Source organism: Chelmon rostratus, chromosome 18 (genome assembly GCF_017976325.1).
Source record: "Chelmon rostratus isolate fCheRos1 chromosome 18, fCheRos1.pri, whole genome shotgun sequence".
NCBI lineage: Eukaryota > Metazoa > Chordata > Actinopteri > Chaetodontiformes > Chaetodontidae > Chelmon > Chelmon rostratus.
In genome coordinates this window covers 17,962,130-17,976,922 of record NC_055675.1, presented here as the reverse complement: position 1 = coordinate 17,976,922, position 14,793 = coordinate 17,962,130, and the positions used below count along the sequence as shown (strand labels likewise).

General features: G+C 42.5%; 1 protein-coding gene across 1 annotated transcript in view; it reads right to left on the bottom strand.

The window, feature by feature from the left end:
- Positions 1–1,215: 1,215 nt before the first annotated feature.
- The window catches only part of lama2 (laminin, alpha 2), a 153,672-nt gene continuing 140,094 nt past the window's right edge, over positions 1,216–14,793 (bottom strand). The window contains exons 64-75 of the mRNA XM_041959394.1: positions 13,688–13,874; positions 11,439–11,525; positions 7,820–7,932; positions 6,426–6,519; positions 5,907–6,002; positions 5,511–5,591; positions 5,312–5,389; positions 4,750–4,825; positions 4,494–4,622; positions 4,181–4,311; positions 3,490–3,709; positions 1,216–2,507 (exon numbers count right to left, since the gene is read on the bottom strand). Coding sequence (XP_041815328.1) covers positions 2,347–2,507; positions 3,490–3,709; positions 4,181–4,311; positions 4,494–4,622; positions 4,750–4,825; positions 5,312–5,389; positions 5,511–5,591; positions 5,907–6,002; positions 6,426–6,519; positions 7,820–7,932; positions 11,439–11,525; positions 13,688–13,874 — 1,453 coding nt within the window. The 3' untranslated portion in view covers positions 1,216–2,346. The remainder of the gene's footprint in view (positions 2,508–3,489; positions 3,710–4,180; positions 4,312–4,493; positions 4,623–4,749; positions 4,826–5,311; positions 5,390–5,510; positions 5,592–5,906; positions 6,003–6,425; positions 6,520–7,819; positions 7,933–11,438; positions 11,526–13,687; positions 13,875–14,793) is intronic.

The following is a 14,793-nucleotide window of genomic DNA, read 5'->3' as shown; positions in this document are numbered from 1 at the left end:
CACACAAGGATCTGTTCTGTATCTTTATCCTGGATTTCCACTGCCACTGTAATTGTCCTGTTAGACCCTCACTGAACAGACAGGTGTGATCTAGATCATTTAACACAAACAGGTGGACGTCTTTAAACTGGGCGAGTCGGGCTTTATTCTATCCTTCTGAACATTCCACTTCAGGCGGCCACAGCAGGGTTTAGTGCGCTGCCCGCTAACCATTCTTCACCTTATGTAAAGAGGACCACGATAATAAAAGAGGAATGCACAATAAAGAGGCGGATGTCGGCCATTATTTCACCCGTGTCTGTTAATTCCTGCAGGAGCTGCAGAGAAATTCACCTTTACGTCACATGAAATGGGGGAAAGTCTCCAGAACAGTCGCGGGGTTATGGAGCCAGACGGCAGCTTTTGAACTTTAAATGCAGTTCCATCAAACAGGTACATGTTTGCTCTCTGTAGCCACACACTGCCCTCTAGTGCATCTGGTACGTAAGTGCTGGTAAATGTCCCAGTCTTAATTCTTGGGAACTCATTATACAGAAGAAATCAGGAGGGTAACCATATATACATTATCAAATGAACTTTGGTTGTAATTCTTAGCAATTAAATAGTAAATTATCACCCATAGCCCCCAAAACTAGTTGGTTTAAATGTGGTCTGAGACTTGAGGGTTACTGTATTTGGGACTATTAGCTAATTTAGCTGATCCAGCCATGCAGTTCTAATCCAATCATGCTCAGAGCTGCAGGTGGATGCAGACTCGCTATAATAGCAGCTGCGCAGTGCAGCAGCACCACCTGGTGGAGCTTAAGGAAAAATGCAACATCAGGTTTTTAACAGGCTCGTTTTCAATCTTAATCCTATGTGTTATTTTATTAAAAAATAGATCATTACAGTTTATATTAAGGTACGCATACTTACTCATTTTAAAGCACTTCGGGTTATTAAGTCAACTGTGCATAATAGTTGCAGAATAAGGCTTTAATAAGTGCTTTATAATGACTAATAAATAGCGAGTATGCAGCTAATGTGCATGCTAAGAAGCAGCAAGTTAATAGTGAACATTTGTACCTTAATATAAAGTTTTGCCAAAGAAATCTCCTGTAATCTTGCTCAGGAAGGCATTTATTTCCCAGAATGCATTTCAGCATAATTTGTCATTCTAACCATCAAATTCTGCAGTTGAAAGAAGGACAGGACAATCTGTAAGATGCTATCAAGAGTATATTTGAGAAACAGCTGCTGACGTAGATTCAGCCACACCATGCAGAACATACACTGCCATTACTGTCCTGCAGAAACCTTGTACCTTCAGTTCAACAACACAAGTTCCCATCGTATTAATCAAATCAATAGATCAAGTGTGAAATATTAAAGTAATACTGCACCCAAAAAATGCTCTCATCTATTCACCATGTCTGTTGAAACATCAGTTCATGTAGCGTACAGCTTTGACCAGACATAGCTTCTACTGTAGCTTTCTCCAAAACAATTTTACTGCTCGCATTCACGCCATTTTGTTCATCAAATACACTCTACATGTAATTGCTTAGATAATTAGGTAATGACATAAATGCTGGACATCTGGACCAAAGCTCTTCAGGCTTTAGAGCCATTAGATGAGTAAGTCATTTTTAGATCTCTGCAAACAGATCGCTGGCCACTTCTGCTGCTGTACAGAGTCCTGGAAGAATCTGTGGTCTGGAGGGAAGGTAAGAACAATTTTCCTGTTCAACCACTCCTTGAATGAAAAAAAGTGGAGAAAGAATTCAGACTTTCTCATCTAATTCTCAGGGAACAAGGTTTATGAAGGACAACTGTAGACACACAAAGATATAAATTGTAATTTCTCACTCGTTTTTGTTTAACAAGGTTAAATATTAGAATTGAGGGACTCAACATATCCTGTTCCACCTGTGCTCATTTAAAGTTCCCAAAATACAATTAATACTGTGAGCAGCTGTAACCACAGCACAGGTCTTAACACTTCATGTAAACTCCGTGGACAAACATTTTGAAACACTTGAGACCTCGATTTGTAGCCATTATGGATTTATTGACCAGAGCCTTCGCTGTACATAACGTCAGGGTCTCGTACTGAGAGGGTGAACTTGTTCTCGCACTATGAAAACTGAGTAACTCTGCATGTTGCTCGTCCCACACAGGAGCAAGACACAGATGTTCCCATGTCTCTGCTAGGGCTGGGCACATGCTATGCACTGAGACTGCAGTCACTGACCACACCTGGCATCAAAATTAATTCAACAAATGAGAAAATTGTGGGATTCGGGCACACAGAACCTGATTACTGTTCTATGAACAATGAGCCCTGAGCAGCTTTATGGTACCAGTTTAGGCAGCTCCAGCAGGACAGGAGAGAGGCTGGACTCCTTTAATCTCCAGAGCCTTGTTGAACTGCACATCCATGGTCTTGGAAGCCTTGGTGATCTTCAGGTTCCTCATACAACCTCTGAAGGAAGTTCTGGTAGAGAGAGCTGCCTGACGAACTCCATCTGAGCGAGAGAAATAAACAGCGACTACGTTTACGCCCCTGCTAAGCTGTTTGCTTGGATAATGAATATCGCGCTAATATTCTCGTTTAGATGCAGCTGTGCATACGCCGATTAACAAACACAGCCTCCTCCTTCCACCGCCGTCTTGAAAAGGTCGACGTTTCGGCATCTTTCATAATGTTTTAAAGCAGTTAAATGGAGTCAGATCAGTATCGGCAGCTGCTCTCTACAGGTAAGTGAGAACTCACGTTGTACGTGATTAAATATGCTCGAGTTATGGATGGACCTCGCTTGTCAACTATATAGCTAACAAGTTAGCTAATGCTAGTTTTAAAAACCACATGATTAACTTAGCAGGCATCCACAACTCAAACACATTTAATCACGTGTGACAGGAGAGTTCTCACTTACCTGTGGGGAGCAGACGTCATGCTGAGGTTCACCTTCGCTCTATCCACATGTGCTGATTCTTCACTGCAGACTGCACACATGTAACGCTACATCTCACAGTAAAGGATACCCCCGGATCACGTGATTGGCTACAGATAATTCCCTGTTTGTATGTGTTTGTGAATGGAACCACATCAGAGGAGTCTTTTTTAAATGCAGGTTCAACAGTCTGAATATAAATGTGACTTCCAAATACATTTAAATACATATATTTGTGTGTGCATTAGATAGGTGTGTGCATGGAAAAATATTCATGTGGAGAGTCATTTAATTATGAATACATCTGTGAATCCATCAGTGTGCGCGTCTCTAACTCAGCCTTGCAAACATGCAAGAGGTCATGTGTCGCAAACTCCAGTAAAACCCCCAAAATATCGGCATATCCCACGTCTTAATTGCAAAAAGCCCTGTTTGGAATAAGGCCGAATTCAGAGTAATGTGTTTGTGTTGTTTTTCTGTTTTCACCGCAGTAGAATAGCAGGATCTACAGTTTAAATTAAGTCGGTGCATGTGTGTTCTAAGGTAGTCGTACCAGGATATCCTCCGACATAGATGGGGTCGTCGGTGTCGCAGGTGTTGGAGCGTGCGTTAGGACTCTCTGCTTGGCTCTGCTTGCCGTCGACCACCAGCTCCACCCTGTGGCGGAGCTTGTTGGCAGTGACAGAGTGCCACTGGCCGGCGCAGAAGCCCTCCCCCTCGGGCAGGTGCTCCGCTGTGATTCGTCCAGCTCCGTTGTCAACGTGGAAGAGCAGCTAGAGAGGGTGAAGGAATATGGAGGAAAAGGCATAATGAAACTTTCGAAACAGATTAAAAGGAAAAGACATTTTAGGAAGTACACTTAGAGCAATAAAGCACTATGTCTGTCAAGGCTGCAGCCAGTTAGCTTAGCTTAGCACAAACAATGGAAACAGGTGGAAAAGGCTAGCCTGGCTCTGTCCAAACATTACACTAACATGTTTTGCTGTACTACACCCTTTGTTTAGACTATACCAAACTGAATATAAATGGGGGACTTGTTTAATGGAGAATTATGTGCCAGGTTATTTCCTGCCTCAAACAGCCTTTGTAAAATAGCAAATGGGATAATAAGCTCTAAATAATGAGTTTAAGAGTGGCTGATGGGATTCTGTTACTGTTGGACAGAGCCAGAAAGACCTGAGCGTGGTATCGATATGAAACTCTCCGCCACAAAGCAAACACATGTATTTCCCGCTGTTCTGTACCTTGCCCTGGACGATCTCTAGTCCCAGTCCGTCACTGGCTTGGTTACTGATGGCCAAAAGCACTCCATTGGTTCTGCTGGTTCTGAACTCCAATGCTATTGACATATCTAGACCCACTCTGTAAGAGGAGACTGCACAGAGAGATTATTATTCAGACAACGGTCAATTTTCTGAAGAAAATTGTTCCTGAGCAAACGTGGACAGGATTTTTGCTGGGGTTTAATTAAATGGTTACCAGGTCGCTGCAGATACACCAGCTGACCCCACGACAGATCCTACAGCATGCAAGTGGTTTGTCGGTGTCTCGTCTCACCTGCTTTCAGGTAGCCAGTGCCGTCAAAATAGGTGCCCGTCTCGGTAGCCACAAAGCATCTTCCTACCATGTGACTGGAGGTGGGCGTGGCCATGTTGAAGTTAAACTCCGTGATGGGCTCAATGCGACCTGGCAGAGAGGTGAAGACAGAAGTCTGAATGACTACAAAAAACAATTCTAACTCAGTTATAGTACGAATGTGTAACATGTGACATACTGTGTGTACAATACATATATAGATATATAGATTCCTCACCTGTGGCAGATTTAGTGCTTACAGCACTTCCCACCATCCTTAAGTTCCGGATGCATCCATTGATACTGTAGAGAATCTGGGAACAGAGGAAGAGAACGACTGGTTAAATCTAACAGTCAGAAATACCCGTCGATCGACAGTCCCTCCATCGTCAGTGTCCAGGTGCAACTGAGAGCCTTGACTTGAAATCCACTTACAGAGGACTAACACTGTGCTGTCTGTTGATCAATACATGCTCTTTTACACATTACTGGCTCCCTATATTTGTATTTTTGGCATCAAAATGTGTTTATCTGAGTTTATCTACTGCATGTCTGTCCGTCCTGAGAGAGGGATCCCTGCTCTGTTGCTCTTCCCGACACGTTAAAGGGTATCTCTGGGGGGAGTTTTTCTTTAACTGAATCTAATTCTAAGGACAGAGGGCGGGGTATTCTGTAAATTTGAATGAATAAAACTTGGCTTGACATTGACTTGCCAAAATGACACCATTTATCATAGCTGGGTTAAACATGTAAAGACACATCACTTTAAAAAAAAATGTGTGTGTGTGTGTGTATTTTACCGGTCCTATTCTCTTGGTGGTGTAGTTTCTTGGTAATCCACCAACATACAGCACTCCCACCACGTCCAACAGGTCAGCCTGACAGGGAGAAGACCAATTATTATTGCAACAATACAAGCAGTCCTCTTTAATAAATGCTTGGCTATAAGATCATGTGTCATGTAGCAGGGATGTGGTCAGAATAGATTAGATGACGTACCTTCTTTGGACTAATCATCTGTTTACTGTATCGCCCATCAACCATAAGTACGCCTCTCTGCTTGTTACGATTCACACGGATCTGAAAGGACAAAGAAGGGATTAGAGGAAAGAAAAGGGAGGCAGTGCATCGACACTAGTGCCGTCACATTCACTTCAGATTTAGTATTCATTAATAATATAACAGAGTGTCTGGAGGTTCTAATGTGCTGGACTGCATAAGGCAATGAAGTAAGTCAGTAATAATAATTATTGTAAACCTTCTAATAAACACCTGGTCTTATGTATGATATTATCAGATGTGTACACAGAGAAATAAAGAGGACAACAAATACTGAAGGTCAGATGAGGTCCTGAGAGTGTTTGTAATGAACAAAAGACTGAAGAGCTGTCCCACCTTGTGCCAGTTCCCGTCATTGATGGAGAAGGGGACGCAGCCTGATATGTTTCCATGACCAAGATCATAACCCAGACAAACCTGTCCGTCCTTGATCTACAGGAAGAGACAGAGGGATGACATGTTTAATATGACCTCGAAGAAAGAAGCTATTCCAGTCTCTGTACAGTCTCAGTGCACAGACAGGAAGGGTGGAGAAGGAAAAAAAAAGATGGGGAGACTGAGAATCCTAATTCCTCAAGTTAAAACTCCCGTCTTTGTGGTGTTCGATGAAGTACTCATAACTTCTGCTGTGTTCTGCATTTTGAGCCACTGAGTGTGGATTGCAGAAAATCTGTTGAGCTGCTTTATGGTACAAAAAGATGTGGGCATGATGTAAACATGTTCTTCTGAAGATGGTGGAACCGAGTCAAGGATGCAACCCGTGTTATCTGAGACCAGCTTGAGTTAAAGATAAGTAGAGCCTTGGGACAAAGAGGAGGGAACTTATAGAATGAGAGTCGCAGCGGTGGGTGATACCTGTATGGAAACGAAGTCGGCGTGGTTGATTCTTGCCATGTAGAGAACGAGACCAGACTCCTCTCTCGTCCTCAGCTCGAACTCCAATATAAGCCTGAGACACACAATCAGACCGAGTCTCAGATTATAAATAACTGCGTATGATTACAGCAATAATGCAGAGCAGAGCAGAGCCAAAACAGGAACTGTGATGCACTTTTATCAGAACACTGGATTCTCACTGCATGTCAATAGACAACATTTTTCCTGTGAATAGATGCAGTTAATTGTCTATAAAAAGCCTGAAAGTCACTTAAGCGACACTGCGATTAACTTATTAAAGTACACATTTAATTTTCCATCCAGAAACATACAAATCACGTGATTTGTATTCAGTGAGGTGCAGCACGGAAGACAAACTGCAGTTGTAAGGGAGTGGGACACCTATGTTGGCATTCGATCATGTTTTCCAACACTGACAGATGAAATAATGAAAGATGCCTTTTGATTTGGACTGCATGGCCACTCCGCTGCTCAGAGAGAACGTCCAGTAAATGAAAACAGCAAAAAGTCTCTGTGCAGCGTACTGTTCCCTCCACTGCTCATCCATTAACTAAAGCATTAGACCAACACAGTGGCTGAAATGTACACAAACCATGGCCTTGTCTATAGACTTGATGGGTGCACATCTATATAGAATTTATTCCTTCGTCTTTCCATCATTTTGTTGTGTTTGCTGCTGTCAGTTAGTAAAAAAAACAGGCTGTTTTCAGGGTTCTCTAATTCAGTATTTATAGAGGACGTTTCCCTGGACGTTGACCTGCTGCACTGCTGCGCTGATAGAAATCCGATCCAAACTATCACTCACTTCTGTTCTCATTTATTTATGAAGGACTGCGCTCCACAGTGTGGGCTCTAAACACAACAACGCATGGCTCAGAGATCGCTGGGTTGTGTGTGTTACATGTAATACAGCATAAAGCTACAACTGTAGTGGTGGAATGTAACTAAGTACATTTACTCAAGTACAAATATTGTGCTTTTTACTCATCTGTAGTTACTTTTCAGATTTAGATTCTACTGACAAAAATTATGAGCTAACAAAATATGATGCACCGTTACAAATTAAACCAAACAGTAAATAAAGTAGTTAAAATTAGCAACACATAGTATAACTCTCACTTTACACATACAGTGAAGATTATATTTGCAATATTTATATATATTTTGTATATATAATTTTGCCTTGTTTTACATTAGTGTCAGTGTTGGATGTTTTTCAAAAAAGCTCAGTTATTTGTGGCGGCTGCTATAGAACTTGCACCGTGCATCAAATACAAACAAATGTGAAAGTCACGTAGGGTCAGCACCTCAAAATAAAGGGATAAAAATGATTATTTAAACAGAATGCATACTTCTCTCTGACTTTGGTGTCGTCAAACGCAAAGCTCATGTGGCTGTTCCTGGTCAGTCCGAACTGATAGGCCTTCTCCAGCGCTGTCGGGGCCACAGCTGATGCACATGAGTCCTGGAAATTGGACATAACGTGTCAGTTACGCCGACAGGTTTTCGCCGCACCGCTCCTATTAGCACCTGAGCGGAACACGTGTCAATCACACTAATGGGGTTTCTGCTACTGATCTACAGGCTGTTTGGCCATCAAACTGTTCTTTATACTTGCAGAAGGATCAAATTTTTCATAGTGCAAAATATTTCACATGGTCCCAGCATGTTGCAGCATGTAGCCTATTAAAATCGATTTAATTGCGATCATCTTTCATCACTGTTTCTTTCTTCTTGATCACCTCAAAGCAGCTGCTGCCAAGGTGGATTTGGCCGACACTGTTTTCAAATCAGTGGACCCTCCCACAGTTTGATTCTCATAAATCTTGCCCGTATTTTCTTTTCATCTGAAGCAAACATCACACACCACAGTCTGATTTCCATTTGATTTGGGTTTCACTTTGGCAGCAGCGTAAACAAAGTGTTAGATGGCTGTTTCTGTGCCCCTTGTCGTTTTACAGGGTGCAGTTCAGCCAGCGACCAGAAGGTGTCAGTATTGTAATTCAAGTACAGGCATCTGATTTTATGACTTTTTCTTTTTACTCCCTTTCTCCTGTAGTTTGCTTTCTCCTCTCTTCCGCTTACCTCTTCTTTATTCCTCCTCACCCTCATATCTCTTTTTCACCTTGTCCAAGTCTTCCTCTCTTATTCCATGTCTTCCTCCTGTCCTCCCATCTGCTTGTCTTCTCCTCTGCACTCCTTTACTCATATATCCCCTTTCATCTCACTTTCTCATTTTTCCTCTTCTATTCTTTCCTGTCCACCTCTTCTCTCATTAATTCACACTCCCTGCTTTATTCTCCCAACAGCTCCTCTTCCTTCATCTTCTCCTCTTTTCCAGCCTTTCATGTCTTCCTCTTCCTCACCCATCAGCTCAACTTTCCTCTGCTCTTCTTTGCTCTAAAATTCTCCTCTCACCCTCTTATCTTCCTCCTTTATGTTTTAATTTAACTCCTCTCCTCCACCCGAACTTTCTTTTCTAACTCCTCTGCTTCTCCTCTCTCTACAACACTCATCTCCACTGTTTCTTCTTCTACCCACCTTTATCTCCTCTTTACACCTCCTGCTCTGCTGCCTCTCCTCCTCCTGTCTACCCCTCGCACACCATCCTCCTTCCGGTTTCTTTTACCCTTCATGTTTTTCCTCCTGCTGTATGCTCCCCGGTCCTCCTCCACCTCTCCTTGTCTTGTAGTTCTCTCTAATTGTGTCCACTCCACTCACACCACCTTTCTTTAAGCCTTCTCCTCCTCTCATTTTTACCACTTGTGCTTAATTTTATCCTCCCTACTCCTCTTGCCATATCTCCTCTCCTCCCATTGCATCATCCTTTCCTCTCACCTCTCCTTTCCTCTTTCACATCTTACCGTTCTGCCTCCTCTACCTTCACCCACTCCTGCCTCCAATGGAAGGAGTTCCCAGACCTTCTTACATCTACCTCTCCTCCATCCTCTCATCTTTCTTCACCTGTCCTCCACATCTCCGCTCTCACTACTTGCTCCACCTGTCCTCACTTCTTACACTTTTTTCCCCCCTCCTTTTGTCCAGTCTCCTCTTCGGGCCTCCTCCTCTCCTCTCTGGAATACTTCACCTGTTAAGTAACAAAGCAGCTTTGCCATACCTCCGCCGTCAGCCGGAGACGAAGTTAGAGGGAGAGCATCTGAGGCTATTGAGCGTCTGTGTGTGTATGTGTGTCTTAATCTCGCCTCCTCTCTTGTTCTCTTTCAAGTGAAGACATTCCCCACACCGTGACCTTGCTTTGTTGCAGCTGACACTCACCTCTTATCGCGCTCTGTCCTCATATCCGCTCCTCCTCCTCAACCTCCCTCTTTTTTCCCCCTCTTGCTCAGTCTCTCCCTATCTAACAAAAGGGAGATGTCACTTGCTCAGAAGCCCTTTCCTCCCCTCTCCTTTCATTCCTCTCCCGCTTCCTCTCCTCCATCCTTCCATTAAGCCAACAAAAGGCTGTTCAAAAAGACGCTCCCTTTCTTTCCTCCTCTTCCTCCATGGCTGCACCTTTTCTTTCCCCTCACATCTCGCCCCTCTCTGTCTTCTATCCTCTTTCATCCTCCTCTTCTTCAATCCCTTTCTCTCATCCCCTCTGCGTCTTTCCATTAAGCTAACAATAGGAAGACTCTCTTCCATTCAGAATGGCTGGTCTTTTGGTTGGAGGTCACACCAATATAATCAGAAGTCATTTAGTCGGGATTTTGTACAAGTGTGTGTGTGTGTGTTGTCAGAGTAGCCACCACTCTCGAGAGATCAGCGGTCCCAGCTCTTCTTATTGTAGATTTCAGAGCAGCTCTCTTATGGCCTCTCGTAGTAATTAGCTTAAAATATAAATGTTTTATGTCCCATTTAAAAGGCTGTGCAATATTCCTTATGCACATGTCACTGTATTGCTTAATAGTGTTTCAAACTTAGCTCTTGAAGTTATAAAAGCTATAAAAACTGATACTGTAGGTGCAACAGCTCTACAACATCCTAAGGAGGCAGGTATTTCTGAACTCAATCACCCAAAACTCTGATAGTGGACCGGAGTATATACAGTATCACCATGTAAACTAGTTATAATATGAGTCAGCACCTGAGTAGCCTGTTACAGCTCTTCACCATAACAGTATAAAATGAGTAAGACGCTCTCCTCTGTCAATAATTAATGTCAAGGGCTCTTGGGCAAAGCACTTACAGTACACCATAGCTGCTAAAGCAGAGCTGGTCCGGTTGAAGGCTGTGGTTGCACAAAGCAGCTCAGTATAAATGTGAAGTAGGTAAATTTCTCTTGGGTGAAAATATGTAAGAAATACACTTCAAATGGAAGACAAGAAACTTATCTCCCAAAACAGGGAAATTGGGCTCATGAGGAAGCTCTGTGAGCTAATATTTTATAATGAGAATGACTAATTGGTTTAATCAGGATGTCCTGAAATTGTAGTATTCTAAACTGATTGGAAAAAGACATGAAGGTAAATGGAAGTGAAAGATCTGGGTGGCTAATTGTTCATGAGGCCGTACTCAGGTGTGAGCAGTAAAGAAGACGTCTGGTGATATTCTAGATTTTCTTACTGTCAGCAAATCCTATGAAAAGACCAAAAGTATAAAAGTATTGTCTGTTTGACCAAAGCCTGATGAAGTTATGCCTCTGTGCTCAATCAGTGTGTCCTCCGCTGTGCCGGCTGACATGTTTTAACTCAATCCCACTTCCTGCTGCCGCAAATACTAAAATCCACAGCTGCTTTAGGAAATGACTTGACCATCTATACTTCTTTTTGTGTAGATTTTTAGACATTTCTGAATCATTTCTAAAGGAACCAATGGAGCGTCACAGGGTAGGGAATTCAGATGTACTGAGAGATGAACTAAAGCACTGTTGGTTGTGATGTCGTCATAAGATTTGCTAGAAAATATATAGAATATCACCAGCTTTATCCTTTCCCTGGTGTCACAGTGTGCGTGTGGTGTGTGTGTGTGTACCACATCAGTGCTGGGGTCCTGCTTATCGGTGGGCGCGGCTGCAGCAGCAGTAGGTGTGGCAGCAGGTGCGGCAGGGGGCGTGGCCTCCTGTAGGTCAGCAGTCAGGAGTGGGAAGGAAGGGGATTAGTGGCAGCCAGAGAAAGAATGGCAACAGTGTTTATGACAAGCATGCAGCTGTCCAATCAGCTACGGGCAGGCCGTGATGTCATAAACCAAAAAGTTCAAAGAGGTTAATGAAGCAATGAAGAAATGTACTGCTCCCCTTTTCAAACCCTGAAATAATTACAATAAGAACATTAAACAATATTTAATAAAAGCAGTTCTCTTCCTTTGTTAGGCCATATTAGATTGTGATAACTCTGCAAAAGAATAAATAAAGCTTGTTTCCTGTTGTTTTAAATGGAAAATTCCTGTTTTGGAGCTGAGAATTTACCCTGTCATACTCTGTTAATGTTGGTTTGACTGAGGGAAACAAGAGAGCTGTGATTTAAAAGGCTAATTAGAGGCAGTTGTCATGATATCATCAGTCGGAACAGCAAGTAAAAAAGAAGTGAAAACACTGAATCTCACTGAATCTGTGCGGCGTCCCTTCCTAAGCCTCTCCAACTTCTAAACTGGTGCTCAGGACAATCTCAAGAGTCAGAAGAAAACAATATGTTGTGACAGAAAAGTGGGAGATAAAGAAGCCTCTTTATTCAAGCACATGCTGAGACTGTTGTTTACCGTCAGCTGCGATTCAACTCGTGATTATTTCTCCAATCTGACAATATCCTATTGCTGTTGATGAAAAACGCACGTTGCAACCTGCGTGCAGAGCTCTGTCACATGGACCAGCAGCACAACCCTTTCAAAAAGTGCCAATTGTGTAAAATCTAGCGTTTCCTCCTACATAATATGCACCCATTAAAACACAAACACGCTAACCACTCCCTGCTAAAGATGGAAAAACAAGTTTGTTTACATTTATCTGCATCTACAAATCATTCTGTATTTTGTTGAATTACAAGGACTTCAAATTGTGTAACAGCCAAGTATCTTAGAATATCGTCAGAACAAGCCAGTGTCTATTTGAGATAATCACAAAGGCCAAATAAAGACACACTCTACACAAAAATACACTTCGGAGCGGAGGCCAGTGGAACAGAAGCAAACTTTTGTTCTCTATAATCTGCAAACACTGACGCTGGTGGAGTAAAGGTCATGTCCTCTGAAGACTTCAATCTTTTAAAAAACACCTTCAATTTTCCTCTGAATTCTTGCGAGACAGATGTTTGTATATTGTAATTTGCTGTGGTCATAATGGAAAGCAGTTCAGAGAGTCAACAAAATACCCAACAAACAAAGCACGGGTCATACAGATGATGACTGCAGAGGGTCTGTTTAAATGTAGATGGGGTCTCAAATAGCTATGGCTTGTCACAGCCTGTAGTCCACTGTATATCATTGAGCAGATGAACTTACAGCCCATAAAGCAACAAACCACTGAGTTATAGCTAAGCTGGCATAGCTCTTTGGCTTCGTGCTTCATGATCAATGTCCTTTTAGAGGTGTAGTTTAGCAGGTAGCTGCGTAGCTGATAAACTATGCTGCTGTAAACCTTATAGGCTAATATATTAAATATATGAAATACATCTTGCCGATCCCAACGCTAAGTACAGGAATGAGTCACTGCCTACCAGCCTCCTAGCATAGTAGCTAAATGTTAGCTGAAAGTGTTTTGGCTTCTGTGGTCTCATAAAGCATAAAGGGCATGCACGGTTAGCCTAGCGTGGCGCCATGTCTCCGCACTGCATGACAGGCTGCCAGAGGTGGAGTTTAGTGGCTCAAGGCTAAAGTGACTATAAAGAAGAGTTAATGGGCTGAACAACTGCTATGTGATGAAGCGCTAAGCTAACACGGCGAGGCCACGGATGCATTTCATCAGAGAGAAATCGGTGTGTGTGTGTTTTTGTGTCTGTATGTGCATAGGAGTAAAAGCAAGAAAATAAAGGGAAATGGCGGCGTAGGACATGTGTGCACCTCTGTAATTGTGTGTGTGTTTTTCTTTTTTTTAACTGCACTGTAAAACAGGCTGCCTAAGCAAAAGTAATGGCCATTATATTACTGTAAATAAAGACCCTTGGGTGTGATGTGAATATAATTTATTGTTAATACCACAACACCTTCTGCTGAAAAATATTAATGATTAAAGTTATGCCTGTGCTAGTTTAAAGCGTGTGTGTGTTCCCAGGTTAATACGAGCCACTTACAGCAGGAGGACCTGGAAGTGGTGAAACAGGGGTTGAGGTCAGTGGAGGACTGACTGGCTTCACCTCCTCCTTTTCCTTCTCGGGCTCCTCCTCATCCGTCAGGAGAGGTGGAGGTGGTGGGGCGAGGTTGGGGCACTGGCCGATTTCGGCATTCTCAAAGGAGACAGGCTGGGAGAAATCGGAGAGCCTGAAAGATGGATGGGAAAGTGGATTTAAGAGTTACTTTAAGATTCTATTATGAAAATTACAGGGACATATGAAGGCCTCGATGCTGCAGCATGTAAATTTTTCTACCTTACGTCATGTGCACAAATTCTAATGCTGCATATGGTAGTGGTGGTCAGTACATGCACACATACACATACATGTAACATTGAATCTACAGCCCAAAATGACAGAATTAGTGGGCTTTTGCGGTGGAGTCCTCGCTGGAAAATCAAAATAATGATGTGAAAACTCTCTTGCAAATAGGTGTCTGATGAATATTAACCTTGTAAACAGGATTTATGTAGGCCTAGTTTGAGCTTAATTCAACATCTTGAACCAGCAAAGACTGAACCGATGACTTCAGAATCAGCTCTGTGTATGCACAACTACACAGTCATACAGCAACAGCATGTGATCATTTGCTGAACCTTTTTGACATATACTCAATAGAAAACAATACAAACATAATAGATTTAATGTCTGTACTCATCAGCTTCATTGATTTTTGTAAATATCTGCTTATTCTGAATTTGATGCAGCAACACGTTTCAGACAAGTTGGGACAGGAGCAACAAAAGACTGGAAAAGATGTGGAACGCTCCAAAAACACCTGTTTGGATCATTCCACAGGTAAGCAGGTTCATCACTAACAGGTGATAGTATCATGATTGGGTATGAAAGTGGCATCCTCGTCGTTCACAAGCAAGGATGGAGCAAATTTTACCACTTTGTGAACACATGATTGGATAAAGGATGTTACATGAGCTCAGGAACACTTCACTGAACTGAAATGTCAGTAAAGACTGTTCATCTGCAAATGATTGCATTCTGTTTTTATTGATGTTTTACACAGCGTCCAAACATTTTTGGAATCGAGGTTGTAAATTAGAGCCACATAA